At 46.9% G+C, this 19878-nt stretch overlaps 1 protein-coding gene across 2 annotated transcripts in view; it reads left to right on the top strand.

The window, feature by feature from the left end:
• The window catches only part of LOC141100168 (uncharacterized), a 38008-nt gene that overhangs the window by 5464 nt on the left and 12666 nt on the right, over positions 1–19878 (top strand). For both annotated transcript variants that reach the window (XM_073588449.1, XM_073588448.1), the window contains exons 2-10: positions 9157–9281; positions 9406–9573; positions 9666–9789; positions 9887–9963; positions 10326–10454; positions 10570–10761; positions 10847–10973; positions 11050–11135; positions 12856–12958. In XM_073588449.1, the coding sequence (XP_073444550.1) occupies positions 9210–9281; positions 9406–9573; positions 9666–9789; positions 9887–9963; positions 10326–10454; positions 10570–10761; positions 10847–10973; positions 11050–11135; positions 12856–12958 (1078 nt within the window). In that variant the 5' untranslated portion in view covers positions 9157–9209. The remainder of the gene's footprint in view (positions 1–9156; positions 9282–9405; positions 9574–9665; positions 9790–9886; positions 9964–10325; positions 10455–10569; positions 10762–10846; positions 10974–11049; positions 11136–12855; positions 12959–19878) is intronic.

Genomic DNA, 19878 nt, shown 5'->3' with positions numbered 1-19878 from the left:
GGTGGGACAAAATCCTTGGAAACCCATGCATGGTTCATTTTAATGAAGGTTAGATCATCCACATTTTGGGTTGACAGACGGGTCCTTTTTTCTGTCAGGATTGATCCAGCTGCACTGAAGACTCTTTCCGATAGCACACTTGCAGCTGGGCAAGCGAGCTCCTGTAAGGCATATTGGGCCAATTCAGGCCAGGTGTCCAGTTTAGCGGCCCAATAGTCAAAGGGGAATGACCTGTGTGGGAGAACATCGATATGGGAGGAAAAGTAGTTTGTAACCATAGTTGACAACTGCTGTCTCCTGTCACTTTCCATCGATGCAGTATTACCAGTTGTGTGAGCGGTATTTGAAAAATCAGTCCACAACATTGTCATGAAACCCCTGTCTCCAACGCCACTTCTGCTGTGTGCACCACGAACACCTCTGCCAAGCTGCCCACGGCTCGTGTGAGAACCATCACCTCTGCTGTGTGCTGGGAATGCCTCAAGCAACCGATTTACCAGAGTTGCTTGTTTATTAGCCAATATTAGGTCAAGGTTCTCCTGTGGCATGATGTTTTGTAATTTGCCTTTATAGCGTGGATCCAAGATGCTGGCCAACCAGTAGTCGTCATCGTTCATCATTTTGGCAATGCGGGGGTCCCTTTTTAGGATCCGCAAGGCATAATCTGACATGTGGGCCAATGTTCCCGGTGTCAATGATGCACTGCGAGTGCTGGTTGGAGGAGCACTTTCTGGCAAATCCACATCCCTCCAGTCACGCACAAACCCTGTACCAGACCTTGCCACGCCAACATTTTCACTTGCCCCACGAGATGCATCCTCCTCCCCTAAGTAATCATCACCATCACCATCCTCCTCCTCCTCTTCTTCCTCCACCTCGTCCAGGAGAGGTCCCTGAGCAGACAATGGCTGAATGTCATCAAGGATTCCCTCCTCCTCTTCCTCCTCATCAACATTGGCTGCAGACGCCTGCTCCTTAAGGTGCGTCAAAGTTTGCATGAGCAGACGCATAAGTGGGATGCTCATGCTTAGGATGGTGTCGTCTGCGCTTACCAGCCGTGTGCATTCCTCAAAACACTGAAGGACTTTACAGAGGTCTTTCAGCTTCGACCACTGCACACCTGTCAACTCCATGTCTGCTCTCAAAGTGCCTGGCCGTGTATCCTCCCACAAATGCATTATGGCCTGCCTCTGCTCGCACAGCCGCTCCACCATGTGCAGGGTGGAGTTCCACCTTGTTGCAATGTCGATAATGAGGCGGTGGTTGGGAAGGTGGAGGAATCGCTGCAGCTTCTGCATACGAACGGAGTGTACAGGCGACCGGCGGATGTGCGCGCACAGTCTTCGCACCTTCTGGAGCAGGGCTGTTAACTCCGGATAATTTTTGAGGAAGCACTGCACCACCAGGTTCAAGGTGTGAGCCAAGCAAGGTATGTGGCTGAGTTTTGAAAGGGCTATGGCTGCCACCAAATTACGTCCGTTATCACTAACTACCTTGCCTGCCTCAAGATGTACACTGCCCAGCCATGACTCAGTTTGTCGCTTCAAGTACTCGGCCAGCACCTCGGCGGTATGTCTGTCGCCCAAACACATCATCTGCAACTCAGCCTGCTGACGCTTTCCACTAGCTGCTCGATAGGGGGACACATCGTGTGCAACAGTGGCAGCTGCAGATGGAGTGCTCGTACGACTGCGCTCTGTGGACGAGCTTTCGCTTCTGGAGGAGGAGGAGGGTGGAACGCCTACAGCCAACTGTTTCCTATACCGTGGGCTAGGCAGCACTGTCCCACCACCGCTGTCCCCTGTGGACCCTGCATCCACCACATTAACCCAGTGCGCAGTGATGGACACGTAACGGCCCTGGCCATGCCGACTGGACCATGCATCAGTTGTGAGGTGCACCTTTCCGCTCACTGACTGCTTGAGTGCATGGACAATGCGGTCTTTCACATGATGGTGGAGGGCTGGGATGGCTTTGCGAGAGAAGAAGTGGCGACTGGGTAGGTCATAGCGTGGTACTGCATAGGCCATGAGTTCGCGGAAAGCTGTGCTTTCCACCAACCGAAAGGGCATCATCTCAAACGAGATTAGTTTGGCAATGTGGGCGTTCAAACCCAGTGTACGCGGATGAGAGACTGAGTACTTTCTTGACCTACTCATAGTGTCTGGGAGGGTGAGCTGGACTTGAGAGCTGCATATGGTGGAAGTAGCGGTGGACAGGGCGGACTGAGAGAGGGTTGATGATGGTGATGGAGTTGGTGTTCTTTCTGATGGCCTAGAATCAGTCTTTCGTTGATATAACAGTGGGATTCCCTGACTGCTGTGGCCTTGCAACGACACCTCAACATTTGCTGCTGTGCTAACCGGTGGGCTTACAGTGGGGGAAACAATGTAGCGTTGCTGACTACCTTCGTTGTGATCAGTTGCACATGTGGCACTTGAGGTTTGGTGTTGTGTCCACGCTTGCAAGTGCATGCTGGTTAAATGTCTAAGCATGCAACTGGTATTCAAATTTTTCAGATTTTTCCCTCGGCTAAAGTTCTTTGCGCACTTCTTACAGATAACCTTGGCCTGATCATGAGGATTTTGGTCAAAAAAGTGCCACACTGCACTCTTCCTACTTTGGCATTTTGCGGCCTAGCACGCTGTGATCTTTTGACCCTCTGGACAAGCTGTCCAGCAACTCTTTTGATGTTTGGAACCTGTCTTTGGAGTGCTCCGGGCCTGCCAGATAACAGCTGTTGCGATGTCGATGTCTGCTGTGGATGCTCCTCATCTGAGCTATTGGAAGCAGCACCCTCTTCCCCCAATGGATGCCAATCTGGGTCAACAACTGGGTCATCCATCATCTCCTCTTCTATGTCATGTGCACCTTCCTCTGTGTCACCGTGTATGGTGGTATAGTGTGCGGGAAGGGGCACCTGAGTCTCATCAGGGTCAGAATCTGGCTCTGTACACTGCGAGGACAATGTAGTGCTCTGAGTGAATGTACCAGCAGAATCATCCATCAGCGGCTGTGCATCAGTGCACTCCATGTCAGATTCATCTTGGCCTGGGTAATTCACCATTTCACTTGATAATCCAGGCATGGTATGTGAAAACAGCTCCATGGAGTAATCAGTAGTATGGCCTGCGTCATCCTTCAATCTTGGTAGGGGTGAAGGACACAAGGAAAGGTGTGGTTCATGAACATGAGCCTCCAATGACGACTCAGTGCTTTTACTTTTTACAACTGAAGAAGAGGAGGCGATAGAGCTGGAGGCTGAGTCAGCAATGTAAGACAAAACTTTTTCCTGATGCTCTGGCTTTAAAAGCGGTTTGCCAACTCCTAGAAAACTAAGCGTTCGAGGCCTTATGTAGCCAGACAATGACGCAGGGTCAGCACCTCCTGCATTCGGTCCTATTTTGCTCTTGCCACTACCATCAGATCCACCACCAACACCATCATTACCAGCTGCCAACCCCCCCCCAATTCCACGGCCTCTTCTACCAGCCTTCCTCATTTTTGGTAGAAATGTAGACAAAATCCAACAAACTATATAGTAATGTAAAACAAGGTACAAGGTGTCTATAGGACAGGGGAGATTTTGAATTTCTGCAGACACTTGTGGACACTGGACACTTTTGGATTGTGTGAGGCCCACTGATATCTGAGCGCTATGTGACAGGCTCAATGGCACAGCTGTGACTAAAGTGACTAGAGGATAAGGGAGATTTTGAATCTCTGCACACACTTTTGGACACTGGTCACTTTTGGATTGTGTGAGGACCAATGAATATCTGAGCGCTATGTGACAGGCTCGATGGCACAGCTGTGACCAAAGTGACTAGAGGATAAGTGAGATTTTGAATCTCTGCACACACTTTTGGACACTGGACACTTTTGGATTGTGTGAGGCCCAATGAGTATCTGAGCGCTATGTGACAGGCTCGATGGCACAGCTGTGACCTAAGTGACTAGAGGATAAGGGAGATTTTGAATCTCTGCACACACTTTTGGACACTGGACACTTTTGGATTGTGTGAGGCCCAATGAATATCTGAGCGCTATGTGACAGGCTCGATGGCACAGCTGTGACCTAAGTGACTAGAGGATAAGTGAGATTTTGAATCTCTGCACACACTTTTGGACACTGGACACTTTTGGATTGTGTGAGGCCCACTGATATCTGAGCGCTATGTGACAGGCTCGATGGCACAGCTGTGACAAAAGTGACTAGAGGATAAGGGAGATTTTGAATCTCTGCACACACTTTTGGACACTGGACACTTTTGGATTGTGTGAGGCCCAATGAATATCTGAGCGCTATGTCACTGGCTCGATGGCACAGCTGTGACCTAAGTGACTAGAGGATAAGGGAGATTTTGAATCTCTGCACACACTTTTGGACACTGGACACTTTTGGATTGTGTGAGGCCCACTGATATCTGAGCGCTATGTGACAGGCTCGATGGCACAGCTGTGACCTAAGTGACTAGAGAATAAGGGAGATTTTGAATCTCTGCATACACTTTTGGACACTGGACACTTTTGGATTGTGTGAGGCCCAATGAATATCTGAGCGCTATGTGACAGGCTCGATGGCACAGCTGTGACAAAAGTGACTAGAGGATAAGGGAGATTTTGAATCTCTGCACACACTTTTGGACACTTTTGGATTGTGTGAGGCCCAATGAATATCTGAGCGCTATGTGACAGGCTCGATGGCACAGCTGTGACAAAAGTGACTAGAGGATAAGGGAGATTTTGAATCTCTGCACACACTTTTGGACACTGGACACTTTTGGATTGTGTGAGGCCCAATGAATATCTGAGCGCTATGTGACAGGCTCGATGGCACAGCTGTGACAAAAGTGATTAGAGGATAAGGGAGATTTTGAATCTCTGCACACACTTTTGGACACTTTTGGATTGTGTGAGGCCCAATGAATATCTGAGCGCTATGTGACAGGCTCGATGGCACAGCTGTGACAAAAGTGACTAGAGGATAAGGGAGATTTTGAATCTCTGCACACACTTTTGGACACTGGACACTTTTGGATTGTGTGAGGCCCAATGAATATCTGAGCGCTATGTGACAGGCTCGATGGCACAGCTGTGACAAAAGTGACTAGAGGATAAGGGAGATTTTGAATCTCTGCACACACTTTTGGACACTGGACACTTTTGGATTGTGTGAGGCCCACTGATATCTGAGCGCTATGTGACAGGCTCGATGGCACAGCTCTGACCTAAGTGACTAGAGGATAAGGGAGATTTTGAATCTCTGCACACACTTTTGGACACTGGACACTTTTGGATTGTGTGAGGCCCACTGATATCTGAGCGCTATGTGATAGGCTCGATGGCACAGCTGTGACCTAAGTGACTAGAGGATAAGGGAGATTTTGAATCTCTGCACACACTTTTGGACACTGGACACTTTTGGATTGTGTGAGGCCCAATGAATATCTGAGCGCTATGTGACAGGCTCGATGGCACAGCTGTGACAAAAGTGACTAGAGGATAAGGGAGATTGGATTGCTTTTAAAAAAGCAGTTTGCGGAGCAGTGGGTAAACAGCAATGCCAGCCTGTCAGGAAGCCTTAAAAGGCAGCCCAACAACCAACACCACTGATACACCACAATATAGCCTCCCCTTGCACTGCACACACAGTGACTGGTGTGTTGTGCAGGCCAAATTGCTATCAGCAGCAGAAGCAGTTTTTTTTTTCTTCTCAGCAGGACAAAAAAAAAAAAATTGGGATTGCTTTTAAAAAAGCAGTTTGAGGCCCAATGAATATCTGAGCGCTATGTGACAGGCTCGATGGCACAGCTGTGACCAAAGTGACTAGAGGATAAGGGAGATTGGATTGCTTTTAAAAAAGCAGTTTGCGGAGCAGTGGGTAAACAGCAATGCCAGCCTGTCAGGAAGCCTTAGAAGGCAGCCCAACAACCAACACCACTGATACACCACTATATAGCCTCCCCTTGCACTGCACACACAGTGACTGGTATGTTGTGCAGGCCAAATCGCTAGCAGCAGAAGCAGTTTTTTTGTCTTCTTCCCTGCCTAACGCTCTCCCTACAGAATCAGCAGCAACCTCTCCCTATACTGAGATCGGCAGAAGTAAGATGGCGGTCGGCGTGCACGCCCTTTTATACCCCCTGTGACGCCCACCAAAGCAAGCCAATCACTTGCATGCCCTTCTGAAAGATGGTGGTGACCCCTGCCTATGTCATCACGTTACCCACAGTGTCCGTGGATCCTGATTGGCTGAAAAAGAGCGCAAAACAAACTTTTGAAACGCGACTTTGGCGCGTAAGTCGCCGACCTCGTGGCCGACCTCATCCTAGGGTGACTTTTGAAATTTTTCGACCCGTTTCGCTCAACTCTAGCAGGGAGTATTACCCCATCATCCCATCTCCTGCATTGTGCGGCCAATTCCACGGATTACACGAGTATTACTCCTATCATCCACTCTCCTTCACTGTGCGGCCCATTCAGTGTATTACTTGGGAATAGTGATGGGCGAACCCGTGGATGTTCGGGTCTGGCGCTTTCGGACGAAAATGTATAAAAAGTTCAGTTCGGGTACCAGAATAGTATCCGAGCCCGGACCCCTTTCCAATGAATGGGGGGGGGCGAACATCCGTTGTTTGTGATACGGTCATCTGCGTGATAGCCTAGGGCTGGTATCCTCGGACTGGTAAGGGGCCACGGATATTGAACTCCCCTAGACAAAAAATTGTAGCCCGCAGCCGCCTCAAAAAATTCACATCTATTAGATGCACTAATTCTGGCACTTTGCCCTGCTCTTCCCACTTGCCCTGGTGCGGTGACAAATGGGGTAATAGGTTTGGGGTTGATGACAGCTGTTTTATGGCCACTAATATCAAGCCCAGGGGTTAATGATGGAGAGGCGTCTATAAGAAACCCCCATTACTAACCCCATAGTTGGATTGTAAAATAAGAAAGGACAGCCAGAATAAAGTCCTTTATTTGAAATAAAGACAATGACACCTTTATAATAAACACAGGCTGCGTTCACGCGTAGCGTTTTCGCGGAGTTTTTTAACGAGCAAAAAAACAGCACCCCATGCAATCCTATGGGATTCTGCAATGCGCTAATGCTGCGGATTTTTCCGCGGCGGGATCGCATCGCGGCAATATATGCAGCATGCTCATTATTTTTGCGGAATCACGGGAATTCCGCACACATAAGATTGCATTGATCCGCTTACTTTCCGCATGTGGCTGTGCCCACCATGCACAAAGTAAGCATAAAATTTGCGGATGGTACCCAGGGTCTGGAGGAGAGGAGATTCTCCTCCAGGCCCTGGGTACCATATCCCTGCAAAAAATAGGGATATACTCACCTCCCGGCATCCCACGCAGTGCCCCCAGACCTCAGCGATGCTCCCGGCAAGTCCCGTTCCCAGTGATGCCTTGCGGCAATGACCTTTGATGTAGCGGTCTCGCGAGATGCTACGTCAACTGGGGTCATTGTCGCAATTCATTGCAGTACATTGCAAATAGTGTCAGGTTGGCGCCGTTATACTGAATATAATAATAACTTGGTTGATTAAATACATCTTGTGATTGTACTTTAATCCTTATTTTCAGTTTTTAGTTAATGATAGGACACGAGCATAAGGCGGGGTTGGTGCATGTGGTGCTCTGATTAGATATTCATAATGCAGACTGCTGACAGGTCACTGCTCCCTCACTGACCTGACCCCTGGTTTGCATAATGAATGTACTAATGTGAGTATTTAAAAAAAAACAACAGGACGCTTAATCAAAATGGCGGTGCCTGCGCACTTTCTCTTATCGGTTAGTGCCTATGGATTATCTTCCTGTGTTTCAAAGAAAAAAAAAAATCACCATCAATATGGCGTCGTCGGATGCGCCTGCGCATTAGCATCTATCATGTTCCGATAGATGCTACTGCGCAAGGTCCGCCACCGGCTCCTTGTTGCTACAACCAAAAAAATGTACACTACAAAAAAATGGCGCTTGCACAGTAACATCTCTCGGTACAAGATAGATACTACTGCGCACGTGCCTACGCCGGCTCCTTGTAGCTGCATTAATAAAAAAAATTACACTATAACAAAATGGCGCCAGAGGCGGCGCATGTGCAGTAGCATCTATCATGTACGGAGAGATACTACTGCGCAAGTGCCGGCGCCATTTTGTTGTAGTGTACAGTTTTTTGGCTGCAGCAACAAGGAGCCAGCGGCGGCGCTTGTGCAGTAGCGAGTTCTCATTTTTCCAACAAAATTTACAAAACCTAATTTTTTTTTTAGGGACCACCTCACATTTAAAGTGACTGAGGGGCCTATATCACAGAAACTACCCCAAAGTGACACCATTCTAAAAACTGCACCCCTCAAGGTGCTCAAAACCACATTCAAGAAGTTTATTCACCCTTCAGGTGCTTCACGAGAACTAAAGCAATGTGGAAGGAAAAAAATAACATTTAATTTTTTATTTTTTTTTACACAAAAAAATTTACTTTAGACTCCAACTTTTTATTTTCCCAAGGCTAACAGGAGAAAATGGACCACAAAAGTTGTTGTGCAATTTTTCCTGAGTACACTGATACACCATATGTGGGGGAAAGCCACTGTTTGGGCGCACGGCAGGGCTCGGAAGGGAAGGAGCACTGTTTGACTTTTTGAAAGCAAAATTGACTGGAATCGATGGCTGGTACCATGTCGCGTTTGGAGAGTGCCTGATGTGCTTAAACAGTGGAAACCCCCCACAAATGACCCCATTTTGGCGACCACACCCCTCAAGGATTTTATCCAGGGGTGTAGTGAGCATTTTGAACAGACAAGTGCATCACAGAATTTGATAACATTAGGTTATTAAATTGAATATGTCATTAGTTTTGAGCTCAAGTGCTCGTTACTCCAGTTTGCATCGGGTGCTTGGGTATACACCAAATATCGTGGGTGCTCGAGGCCTTGCCCTGCATCTTTTGTGGCTGTTAAATACCCAGAAATAACAAATATGCGAGGAGCAGCGATAGTCTGTGCATATCCAAGCACCCGATGCAAACTCAAGTCTTTTATGAAAATTAAATTTGCATAATAATTTGGAGTCCGGTGCACACGTGGATAGAGCTTAACCTGCTCTATAATATAATCCCCATTAATGTTATTGCAGAACCGGATCTTCTGTGCTGATCTCTCCTTGTATGCAGTCTCCAACTACTGAGCATGAACATGAATAAAATGACTGAGAGGATGTTAAACCTTACGCAGGAGATCCTGACCCTACTCACCAAAGAGGTGAGAGATGCAGGCAATTATGTCTCATGATTTCCTTTTAATTTCCATTTAGTTAACAGGGATGTGTCTGGATATTTAAAGGTATCTGTGTATAAGATTTATCATGGTCCATCTCCACATGCAGGAAGACACAGTAATAAAGAAGACATCTGAAGAGTGTGTGGCATCCTACATATGCGGAGGATGGGGCAGGACCCAGAACCCAGAACCTTACCCCATGTTTCCTGAGAGATACAATGATCAGAAGATCCTTGACCTCACCATCAAGATGATTGAGCTGCTGACTGGAGAGGTGAGCGCTGCTGGGAATACTGGGACATTATACATTATACGGTAACACGAGGGATGATGTGTCTGGATGATGACTGTATCATTGTGTGTCAGGTTCCTATAAGGTGTCAGGATGTCACTGTCCATTTCTCCATGGAGGAGTGGGAGTATGTAGGAGGACACAAGGATCTATACAAGGACGTCATTATGGAGGACCACCAGCCTCCAACTTTACCGGGTAAGAGAAGAGTATTTTTGAAGATCAGCTTAATACCCCTATTATTTGATTATCGCCAATAAACAATGAATTCAACCACAGTATGTGCTTCCTACAGATGGATCCATTGTGAGAAGATCACCAGAGAGATGCCCTATCCCTCTGCATTCCAAGGATTGGACACAGGATTATCCGGTACATGGATCTGCAGTGTGTATACTGCACATAATTAGGAGTTCCCGTATTATACTTCCTGCATAATTTTATACCTGGTCCCAAAAATCCTTTAAACTCTTGTTTGTATCAGTAAAATCCAATATCCTCTCAGACTGGGAATGATTGTGATCTGGTGACCATTGTTTTGGGATAAGAAACATCTAGTGGATCAAAGAGGGCTAGTAACCATTTCCTTACAATATTTTATTTTTTAGACATTGAATGTGTTGTTGATGCTGTGAACATCCCATAACTTCAGAAAACTGGAATGTTATAATATTGTCAATAGTAGTGAATGATGGCTCCAGCCTGATAGCCGTTTTCTTCTTTTACGTTCCCAGAAGCCACTTTGGAGTCTTCCAATCTCAATGAAACCAGAAATATTAGTTGGTACTAAAAAGCATGCTGATTGCATGACTGAGAAGTTACTAAGCCTTATTTGGGAGGTCTTCCAGCAGCTATCTGGAGAGGTGAATTGTGAGGCATGACGCCTTTCTTATGCTTATTGATAAAACAGGTACATGACTGTAGATCTGATGCTGGAAATACTTAGTATTATTCGTTAATGTTTGTCTTCATACGCAGCATTATACAGCGGTAAAGAAGACATTTGGAGAATTTGTGACACTCAGAAGCTGTCAACGTGTGTTGGGAGGATGGAGCAGGTGCCACAGCCCCATCATGGAGCCTCCACCTCACTCAATGATACCTGAGAGATACAGTGAGCAGAAGATCCTGGACCTCACCAACAAGATGATTGAGCTGCTGACCGGAGAGGTGAGCGCTGCTGGGAATACTGGGATATTATACAGTAACACAAGGGATGATGCGTCTGGATGATGATTGTGTCATTGTGTGTCAGGTTCCTATAAGGTGTCAGGATGTCACTGTCCATTTCTCCATGGAGGAGTGGGAGTATATAGAAGGACACATGGATCTGTACAAGGACGTCATGATGGAGGACCACCAGCCCCCAACATCCTCACCAGGTAAGAGGAGTCTTGAAGGTCACTCTGGGAACAACATCGTCTGATTCTACATACATTTAGTGACTATTTCTTTTAGATGGACCATGGAAGACTAATTCACAAAAGAGACATTCCAGCACTCTCCATGTCCCAAATTGTTCAGAAGAGGACTTACAGGACCAGGTAATAGAACTTATATATGTAAAGTCTTTATTTAAAGGGTTTGTTTTTTTGTTTATTTATTCAATATTCTAAATGGCTAAAATTGCAAAATTATTCAATGAGAAGGAGATCAAATGGAAAAAACATCACAGAAAAAAGAGCCATACTTACCAATACCAGGTCATATAACTAATGTGCTGCAGAATGGAGCAGGACCCCATGAATCAAATGCGTAGGTGTCATGCCCCCTACCGGTGTCATGCCCCCTACCGGCCATACTTACCAGCGCGGCTCCGCTGCTCTCCTGCACGCCTCCCGGCGCGCTCCTGCTCCACGTCGCATCCCCACTCCAGACATCCGGACTCCGCGTCGTCGTTCCTGCGCGCCTGCGCCGGTCTATTCCCTTGGCGCTCGGACCTCTGGGAGAAGTGACGCAGTGGCTCCGCCCACAACATGGCGGCGGCCACCGGCTATTTCAGCAAGGCATCTTGTCAGGTAAGATGCCTGATTATCTTCTGCGGTGATGCTGTTCCTGCTCTAGCGTTTCCGCTCCTCTCAGGTCCCTGTATCCTCTGCGCTATCCTGCTGTCCTGTTTGCGCTGCCTCCGGTAGCTTCTCTGCTCTGTGGCCCCACCTGTCTTGTCCAGTGTCTCTGTCTTGTCCTTAGTGCCTCTCTGGTCCGTTGCCCTCTGCTATCCGTCCGTCCGCTCTGTATTTTGTCCGTACCTGGCTCTCCTTCCTCACTCGCCCACAGTCACCAGCCTCCGTCTGGCCCTAATGCTCCCGGTCCTGCGTGTCTCTATTCTCCTTAGTTCTTGCAGTCCCTCCGTGCGCCTGGGCTCTGTCCCTCCTCGCCACAGACTCTCTTATTTCTAGCCCTGGTCGTCCCTTTGGCTCCGGCTGTTACGGTTCCATCCCTCGGGGGCCTGCTCCTAACGCTCCCTGTATAGGGGGTGGGTTTCACCTGGTCGGCTCGCCCTCGGGGGCTCTGGAGCCGTGACCCAGAGGGTCCACCTCCAGGTTCCTCCTTTATTTCCCACACCGTAACAGTAGGTAGTATGTTCATCAGTATTTTGCACGATCACTCAAACTTTTACCATTCATGAGGGGCTCGGTTGCTTGGTATAATAAATGCAGATAAGGCTTGTGTAAGGTGGCTGTCACAGAAATCTGTGTAGTCTACCATACCAACGCCTATTGGTCATGCCCATAGTATTGGATCAGGCAGGCTGCTCAGTGCTGTGTAATGCAACCCCAAAAGAACAAACACCTTTTTTTTCCCCACAAAACTATAGTATCTGATTGTGTGCCACAAAGATGTGTGTGTATATATATATATATTATAGACAAAATATGCAAGCATGCAACCACCAAGGGTCTTCATTATCTTGAAATCTCAAAGTTCTTGTGAAATCAATTTGTTTGTTCTGAAGAACAAAGGGATTTTTAAATGTGTTTTGTAGAGCGTGTAATCGCTGCTCTACACTGGATGAATTGATGGGTCTGACCAGCTTCAGTGCCACTGCCCTCTTCCGGTAAGGCAGAGAAAATGGTGTCTCATATGGCCATATAGTACTCGGAACAGTGGCCCAACCATGCTGTTTGTTCAAACTGTCAACCAAGAAGGAACACACCACCCCCAGCAAGCAGAAAATCAGATGGCTGAGGAGTATTGTGATCCTGATGATGGATGATAATAACCCGTAAGTTCACACTATAATTTCTGCTTTGCTTATTCTAGTATGAAGAACTAATTATTATTAAAGTTGAAGATCCAGAAGATGAAGAATTAGAGGTTGGCCAGCAATATGAGAGTGAGAAATATCCTAATACTATCAGCCCAGGTGAGTATAAAAACAGAAAATTCTCCTTATGCTAAATTTAATTTGCATCCCTATTGCTGAATTGTTCTAAGGGAGGGTTCACACAGACTTTTTGTATGCCAATTTTAAATAGAATTCTGATTCAAATATTCTTCAATGTAAGCTTTCTATTGACGTTATAACATCAGCATTATGTGCACTATAGGAGCTTTGTTTCTTAAAATCAATAAGGAAACTTAGCAACCATCAGCTCGTCTGCATTATTGTTATCAAAGCAACCTGGGCTTCCATAACACCTCAGCAGTGCCACAGGCTGATCGTCTCCATGCCACTCTGCATTGGTGCAGTAATTGATGCTAAAGGAGCCCCGACCAAGTCTTGAGTGCATTTACTGAACATATATTTCAGTAGGCCAACATTTCGGATTTTAAAATCATTTTTTCTCTAATAACCCCCCACGTCAGCACACAGGAGGATGTCATCTCATGCTAATAGGGACAGTAAACACCAAGAGGTTAAATAGCCCCTCCCACCTCCAATCTTCTGTGTTTTTCCTGTCCCTATAGGAATGAAGAGATCATTGCCTGTGCAGCAGGACAGCAGGAGTTCGGTCGGGTCCCCCTCACGTCTCCAGGACAGTGCTCCTGTCTCCTCGGGACTCAAGACGACTTTCCCCCAGTCCGCGCCTTCGGGTAAGGTCTGGGGGTTAACGGCCGGGAGGCCTCTTTGAGCTCTTCAGGTCCTCTCCTCCCCCTGTTTCTGCTGGCAGGCTACATTGATGTGAGGAAACCTTTTTCCGGCTTCCCTCGCTGTAAGCAGGGCGATCTCGGCGGCCGGAAGTGACGTCAGACGCCAGCCAGTATGCGGTGATCTTCACTTCCGGTCCTTGCATTCCAGGGAATCACGGCATGTAAATTGAAACTTAGGGTGTATTCTAACTCCACCGAAGGATTCCACCAACTAGGAAGAGAGGGAGAGGAGCTCCTCAGATTGGAGGGAGGCGCTGGTCGAGTCGCCCTATTTAAAGAGCCCTGGACAGAAGGTCAAGCAAGGTAGGACATAGTGTGGTAGCATGGATTGTGATACTTCATGCTCTGCGTCTGTGGAGCCCAGCGCTATTCCGATCCCTGTGAGTATGCAGGCATTGGATCTCCTCCAGGGTGCAGGTATTGATACTGAGGTCATGTTTTACCTTCTCTCTTTCAGGGGACAAGGATCCTGCACCCAGGAGCAAATCCAAAGACACCAGCCGCAAATGTGTGTTATGTGCCAAGAGAGTCTCCTCCTCATATAGCAAACCCTTATGTCAGGAGTATATTGAGAAAGTTTTGAAAAAAGAACAGCCCTCCTTGAAAGAGGACATTAAGGACATTGTGCGGCAGGAGATACAAGCCTCCCTGGCATCCTTCTCCCAGCTATTACCAGCCCCTAGTACTTCCCCAGCAGCAAAAAAGAGGAAAATTCGGACTCCCAGGAGTCTGTGCCGGAAGAATGCTACGAAGAAGAGGAGCTGAACTCTGAACCGGAGTCACAAGAAAAGAGGTATTACTTTTCAACAGTGAACATGGAAGAGCTAATCACGGTGGTAAGAAGAACCATGGAGGTTGAAGAAGAGAAACCAGCATGTACCATGCAAGAAGAAATGTTCAGGGGCCTCCGATCCAAAAAGAGTCTGTTCTTCCTGATACACAAGAATATCCGGGAGCTGGTGCTGGAAGAGTGGGAGACTCCAGAGAAGAGACTAAGCACTCCTTCACAGTTGAAAGAGAGATTCCCAATCGATGATGATACTGCATAGTGCTGGTCTGAGGTAGCCCAAGTAGCCGGAAGACAACATTGCCATTTGAGGATTCCTCTCAGATAAAGGATCCCCTGGAGCGCAAAATGGAGGGTTTCCTTAGGAAGACCTGGGAGACGTCAGCAGCCTTGTTAAACACAAATGCAGGCTCTACATCAGTCGATAGGTCAATGTCTTGCTGGCTGGGGCAGCTGGAGGAACACCTGGCAGCAGGGACCCCCCAAAGAAGAGATACTTGCCTCGCTCCCCCCTTCTCCAAAATGCTACAACCTTCCTAGCTGATGCATCAGCAGAATCCCTCAGAGTGGTGGTTAGATTGGCGGCCCTATCTAACTCAAACTATGTTCCATCCCCTTTAGAGGAAAATATATGTTCAGGCTGGCGTTGGATGAGCTATTGGAAAAAGTTTCAGACAAAATCACTACCAGAACCAAAGAACCCCAAAAAGGGATCCTTTTGGCCCTCACAGGAACAGCCTTCCCAATACAGAGGCAAAGGAAAGACCGGAAGGTGGAGCTACCCCAAAGGAGGCCAGGGAAAAAATATTTTTCTCTCCCGTGGCCAGCGTCAAGGTAAGCCATGATGCTCACAGAAGAGTAGGGGGCGCATTTCTCACTTCCAGGATGGTGGGATATATCCACCAGCCCATGGGTCCTAAGATCCATCCAGGAGGGGGTAAAAATAGAATTTACCTCCTGCCTTCACGGAGAGTAAGAGTTACACAGCTCTCTATGCAAACACTCCAGTCCACCCTGGAGTCAGGCCTCAGAAAACTACTAGCTTCTGGAGCAATCTCTCTGGTTCCAGGGAGGGAGAAGAACAGGGGTCACTACTCCAAGCTTTTCTTGATAAAGAAACCAGACTGGCCCCACAGGGTTATAATAAACCTAAAACCTCTAAACCAGTATATCTGTTACAGAAGATTTAAGATGGAGTCAGTCAGGTCGTTAGTTCTCCTGATAGGGAGAGGCTTCACCGTGGCAACAATAGATCTTCATATTCCGATTCACCCAAATCATCGGAAGTTCCTGAGATTTGCAGTGGCCCAAGGGGAGCTAGTAGTCCATAACCAATTCAACATACTCCCGTTTGGACTATCGGCAGCACCCTGTATTTACACAAAGATTATGTCAGAAGCCATGGCCCATATCAGGGATCAGCAGATTTGTATCGTCCCATACCTCGACGACTTTCTGCTGGTGGCTATGTCGGTGCAGGTGTTACAAGAACACATACAGAAGACTTTTTAGTTAATGTCATCTGTTATGAGCTCATTTTCTGATCCTCCAGTTGAGAGTTCTCCTTCCGTTCTCCCTCTGGTGGTGACAGGAGGTAGTGAGGTTGGTTTAAGTGGTAGTGATCTGCCACCTGATGAGAAGGATAATGATTGGATCTCTGGAGTATCAGACTGGATATAAGACAGCCGACGCCCTATCCTGCTGCTGGTGATTCAGTCTGCTTCTCAGGTCTTGGACTTCAGCTTTCTTCCAGTCTTCTTAAGTTAAGTTTGTTTTTTGCTAATGTTCACACTTGTGCTTGTTGGTCAATTCAGTTTCTTGTGTGGTCAGCTTGCCCCTGGTGGGGCTATGCTGAGCTTCCACTCCAATTTATCTGTATTTGCCATTTTGCCTTTTTGTCCCTTATTAGATTGTCCTCTTTTTGCTCTGTTTCAGAATATTTCAGAGTGCTGATATAGTGGGAGAAGTCTAGTGACTTCAGGGTTTATTTTGCTATCAGACGTGTTGGACATTATTTTTGGTAGGGTTTTTTGGCAGATTGCAGACAGTGGCTTTCCTTTCCTGTCCTTTCTAGTTAGTCTGGCCCCATAGTTTGCTCAGCCTATTTTCCTGCCTGTGTATGTGTTTTCATCTTGCTTCACCGTCAATACATGTGTGGGGGCTGTCTTCTCCTTTGTGGTCTGCTCTGGGGCAGTTAGTTTTCCCTTTTTTTGGACTTTGCTAAACGTTGTGGTTTGTCCATGACGCCACTGCAGACGCCTATTCCATTGAGAGGTATTGATGCCACTCCTTTGGCGGAGAATAAACCTCAGTTTTGGACCCAGGTGATAATGCCAGTTGCCCCAGACCACCAAGAAAATTGTACATTTTTGGTGCTGCATAATTTGCACGATACTATTGTTCTGGGGTTCCCCTGGTTGCAAACTCATAACCCAGTTTTGGATTGGAAATCTGTCTCTGTGGTGAGTTGGGGTTGTCAGTGTGTTCTTAGGGACGCTCCTGTTTTCTCCACCTCTCCTCAGTCTCATGATGTTCCTGATTATCTGGCTGATTTCTCTGATGTATTTAGTGAGAGTAAGTCTGTGTCTTTGCCTCCTCATAGGAGCTATGACTGTGCAATTGATTTGATGCCTGGGTGTAAATTTCCCAAGGGTCGGCTTTTCAACTTATCTGTACCCGAACATGATGCTATGCGATCCTATATTAAGGAGTCGTTGGAGAAGGGTCATATTAGACCATCCTCGTCACCTTTAGGTGCTGGGTTTTTTTTTGTGGCCAAGAAAGATGGTTCATTAAGACCGTGTATTGATTATCGTTCCCTTAACAAGATGACGGTTAAATATCAGTACCTGTTACCTCTGATGTGTGATTTATTCTCCAGAGTTAAGAGTGCCTGCTGGTTTACTAAGCTTGACCTCAGGGGGGCGTATAACCTTATTCGCATCAAGCACGGGGTTGAATGGAAGACGGATTTTAATACTCCGGAGGGACATTTTGAGTACTTGGTGATGCCTTTTGGGCTCTCTAATGCCCCTTCTGTCTTCCAGTCCTTTATGAATGATATTTTCCGAGACTTTGTGGATACGTTTTTGATCATCTATCTGGATGATATTTTGATCTTTTCTATTGATTGGGATTCCCATGTGGAACATGTCCGGACTGTGGTCCGGATTTTGAGGGAGAATTCCCTGTTTGTTAAGGGATCGAAGTGCCTCTTTGGTGTACAGAGGATTTCATTTTTGGGATTTATCTTGTCTCCATCGACTATTGAAATGGACCCAGCCAAGGTACAGGCCATTTATGATTGGGTTCAGCCTACGTCTTTGAAGGCTCTCCAGAAGTTTTTGGGTTTTTCTAATTTCTATCGTAAATTTATAGGTAATTTTTCTAGTATTTTCAAACCACTGACTGATCTGACCAAGAAGGGAGCTGATGTGCTGAATTGGTCTCCTGAGGCTGTCTCAGCATTTCAGGAGCTTAAGCGGAGATTTACTTCAGCTCCAGTTTTACGGCAACCTGATGTCTCACTTCCATTTCAAGTGGAGGTAGATGCTTCTGAGATTGGTGCAGGAGCTGTTTTGTCCTAAAAAGACCCTTTTCTCGAAAGTTCTCCCCATCTGAACGCAACTATGACGTGGGGAATCGGGAATTGTTGGCCATGAAATGGGCATTTGAGGAGTGGAGACATTGGTTGGAGGGAGCTAGATATCAATTTGTGGTCCTCACCGATCACAAGAATCTGATTTATCTGGAGTCGGCCAAACACTTGAATCTTAGACAGGTTAGATGGGCCTTGTTTTTCACGCGTTTTAATTTTGTGGTCTCTTTTCTTCCGGGCACTAAGAATGTTAAGGCAGACGCCCTTTCTAGGAGTTTCTTTGCTGATTCTCTTAATGTGACCGAGCCTACTACTATCCTAGGTGAGGGGGTAGTTCTTTCTGCCATTTCGCCCGATTTGAGACGCGCCCTGGAGGAATTTCAGGAGGATAAACCTTAGTGTTGCCCTATTGGAAGATTGTATGTTCCTGACCAGTGGAGAAAGAGAGTAATGTCTGAAGTCCATTGCTCCGCATTGGCTGGTCATCCGGGTATTTTTGGTACCAGAGATTTGGTGAGTCGGTCGTTTTGGTGGCCTGCCTTATCTCGTGATGTCAGGAATTTTGTACAGTCCTGTGGGACTTGTTCTCGGTCTAAACCCTGTTCTCGTTCTAGTGGGTTGCTGATGCCCCTGCCGGTGCCCAAGAGGCCATGGACCCATATCTCAATGGATTTTATTTCTGATCTTCCTGTCTCTCAGAGAATGACTGTTATCTGGGTGATTTGTGATAGATTTTCGAAGATGGTCCATCTTGTACCACTCCCAAAGTTGCCATCTTCCGCTGAGTTGGTACCCTTGTTTTTACAACAGGTGGTTCGGTTACACGGGATTCCTGAGAACATTGTGTCCGATAGAGGGGTCCAGTTTGTTTCCAGATTCTGGAAAGCCTTTTGTTCCAATCTGGGAATTCAGTTATCCTTCTCCTCCGCGTTTCATCCCCAGACCAATGGGCAGACTGAGAGAACAAACCAGACCCTGGAGTCTTATTTAAGATGTTTTATATCTGCTGATCAAGATGATTGGGTCTCATTTTTGCCCTTGGCTGAATTTTCGCTGAACAATAGAACTAGTTCTGCCACTTTGATGTCACCCTTTTTCTGTAATTTTGGGTTTCATCCTCGATTCTCTTCAGGGCAAGTGGAATCTTCGTCCTGCCCAGGTGTGGACACTGTGGTTGTGAGAATGCAGCAGATATGGGACCAAGTGGTGGATAAGTTGTCACTCTCTCAGGAAAAGGCCCAGCGTTTTTCCAACCGGCATAGGGCCATTGGTCCCCGGTTTAATGTGGGTGATATGGTTTGGTTGTCGTCTAAGAATATTCCTATGAAGGTTGCCTCTCCAGAATTTAAGCCCAGATTTATTGGACCTTATAAGATTTTGGAGATTCTTAATCCTGTTTCTTTTCGATTGGCTCTTCCAGTTATGTTCAAAATCCATAACGTATTTCACAAGTCACTGTTGAAGAGGTTTGTTGAGCCAGTAGTTCCTGTGGCGGCACCTCCTGACCCTGTATTGGTTAAAGGCAATGTGGAATATGAGGAAGAGAAAATATTGGATTCTCGTTTGGTTAGACGGAGACTCCAGTATTTGGTCAAATGGAAGGGTTATGGCCAGGAGGATAATTCTTGGGTCTCTGCCTCTGATATTCATGCCAATAAATTGGTTCGTGCTTTTCACCGGGCCCATCCTGATCGGCCTGGTGGCATGGATGAAGGTTCGGTGACCCCTCCTCAAGGGGGGGGTACTGTTATGAGCTCATTTTCTGCTCCTCCAGTTGAGAGTTCTCCTTCCGTTCTCCCTCTGGTGG

This window comes from Dendrobates tinctorius, unplaced genomic scaffold, assembly GCF_039654945.1.
Source record: "Dendrobates tinctorius isolate UK_male_01 unplaced genomic scaffold, ASM3965494v1 ptg000103l, whole genome shotgun sequence".
NCBI classification, from domain to species: Eukaryota; Metazoa; Chordata; class Amphibia; order Anura; family Dendrobatidae; genus Dendrobates; species Dendrobates tinctorius.
This window is presented reverse-complemented; position numbering and strand designations above follow the sequence as displayed.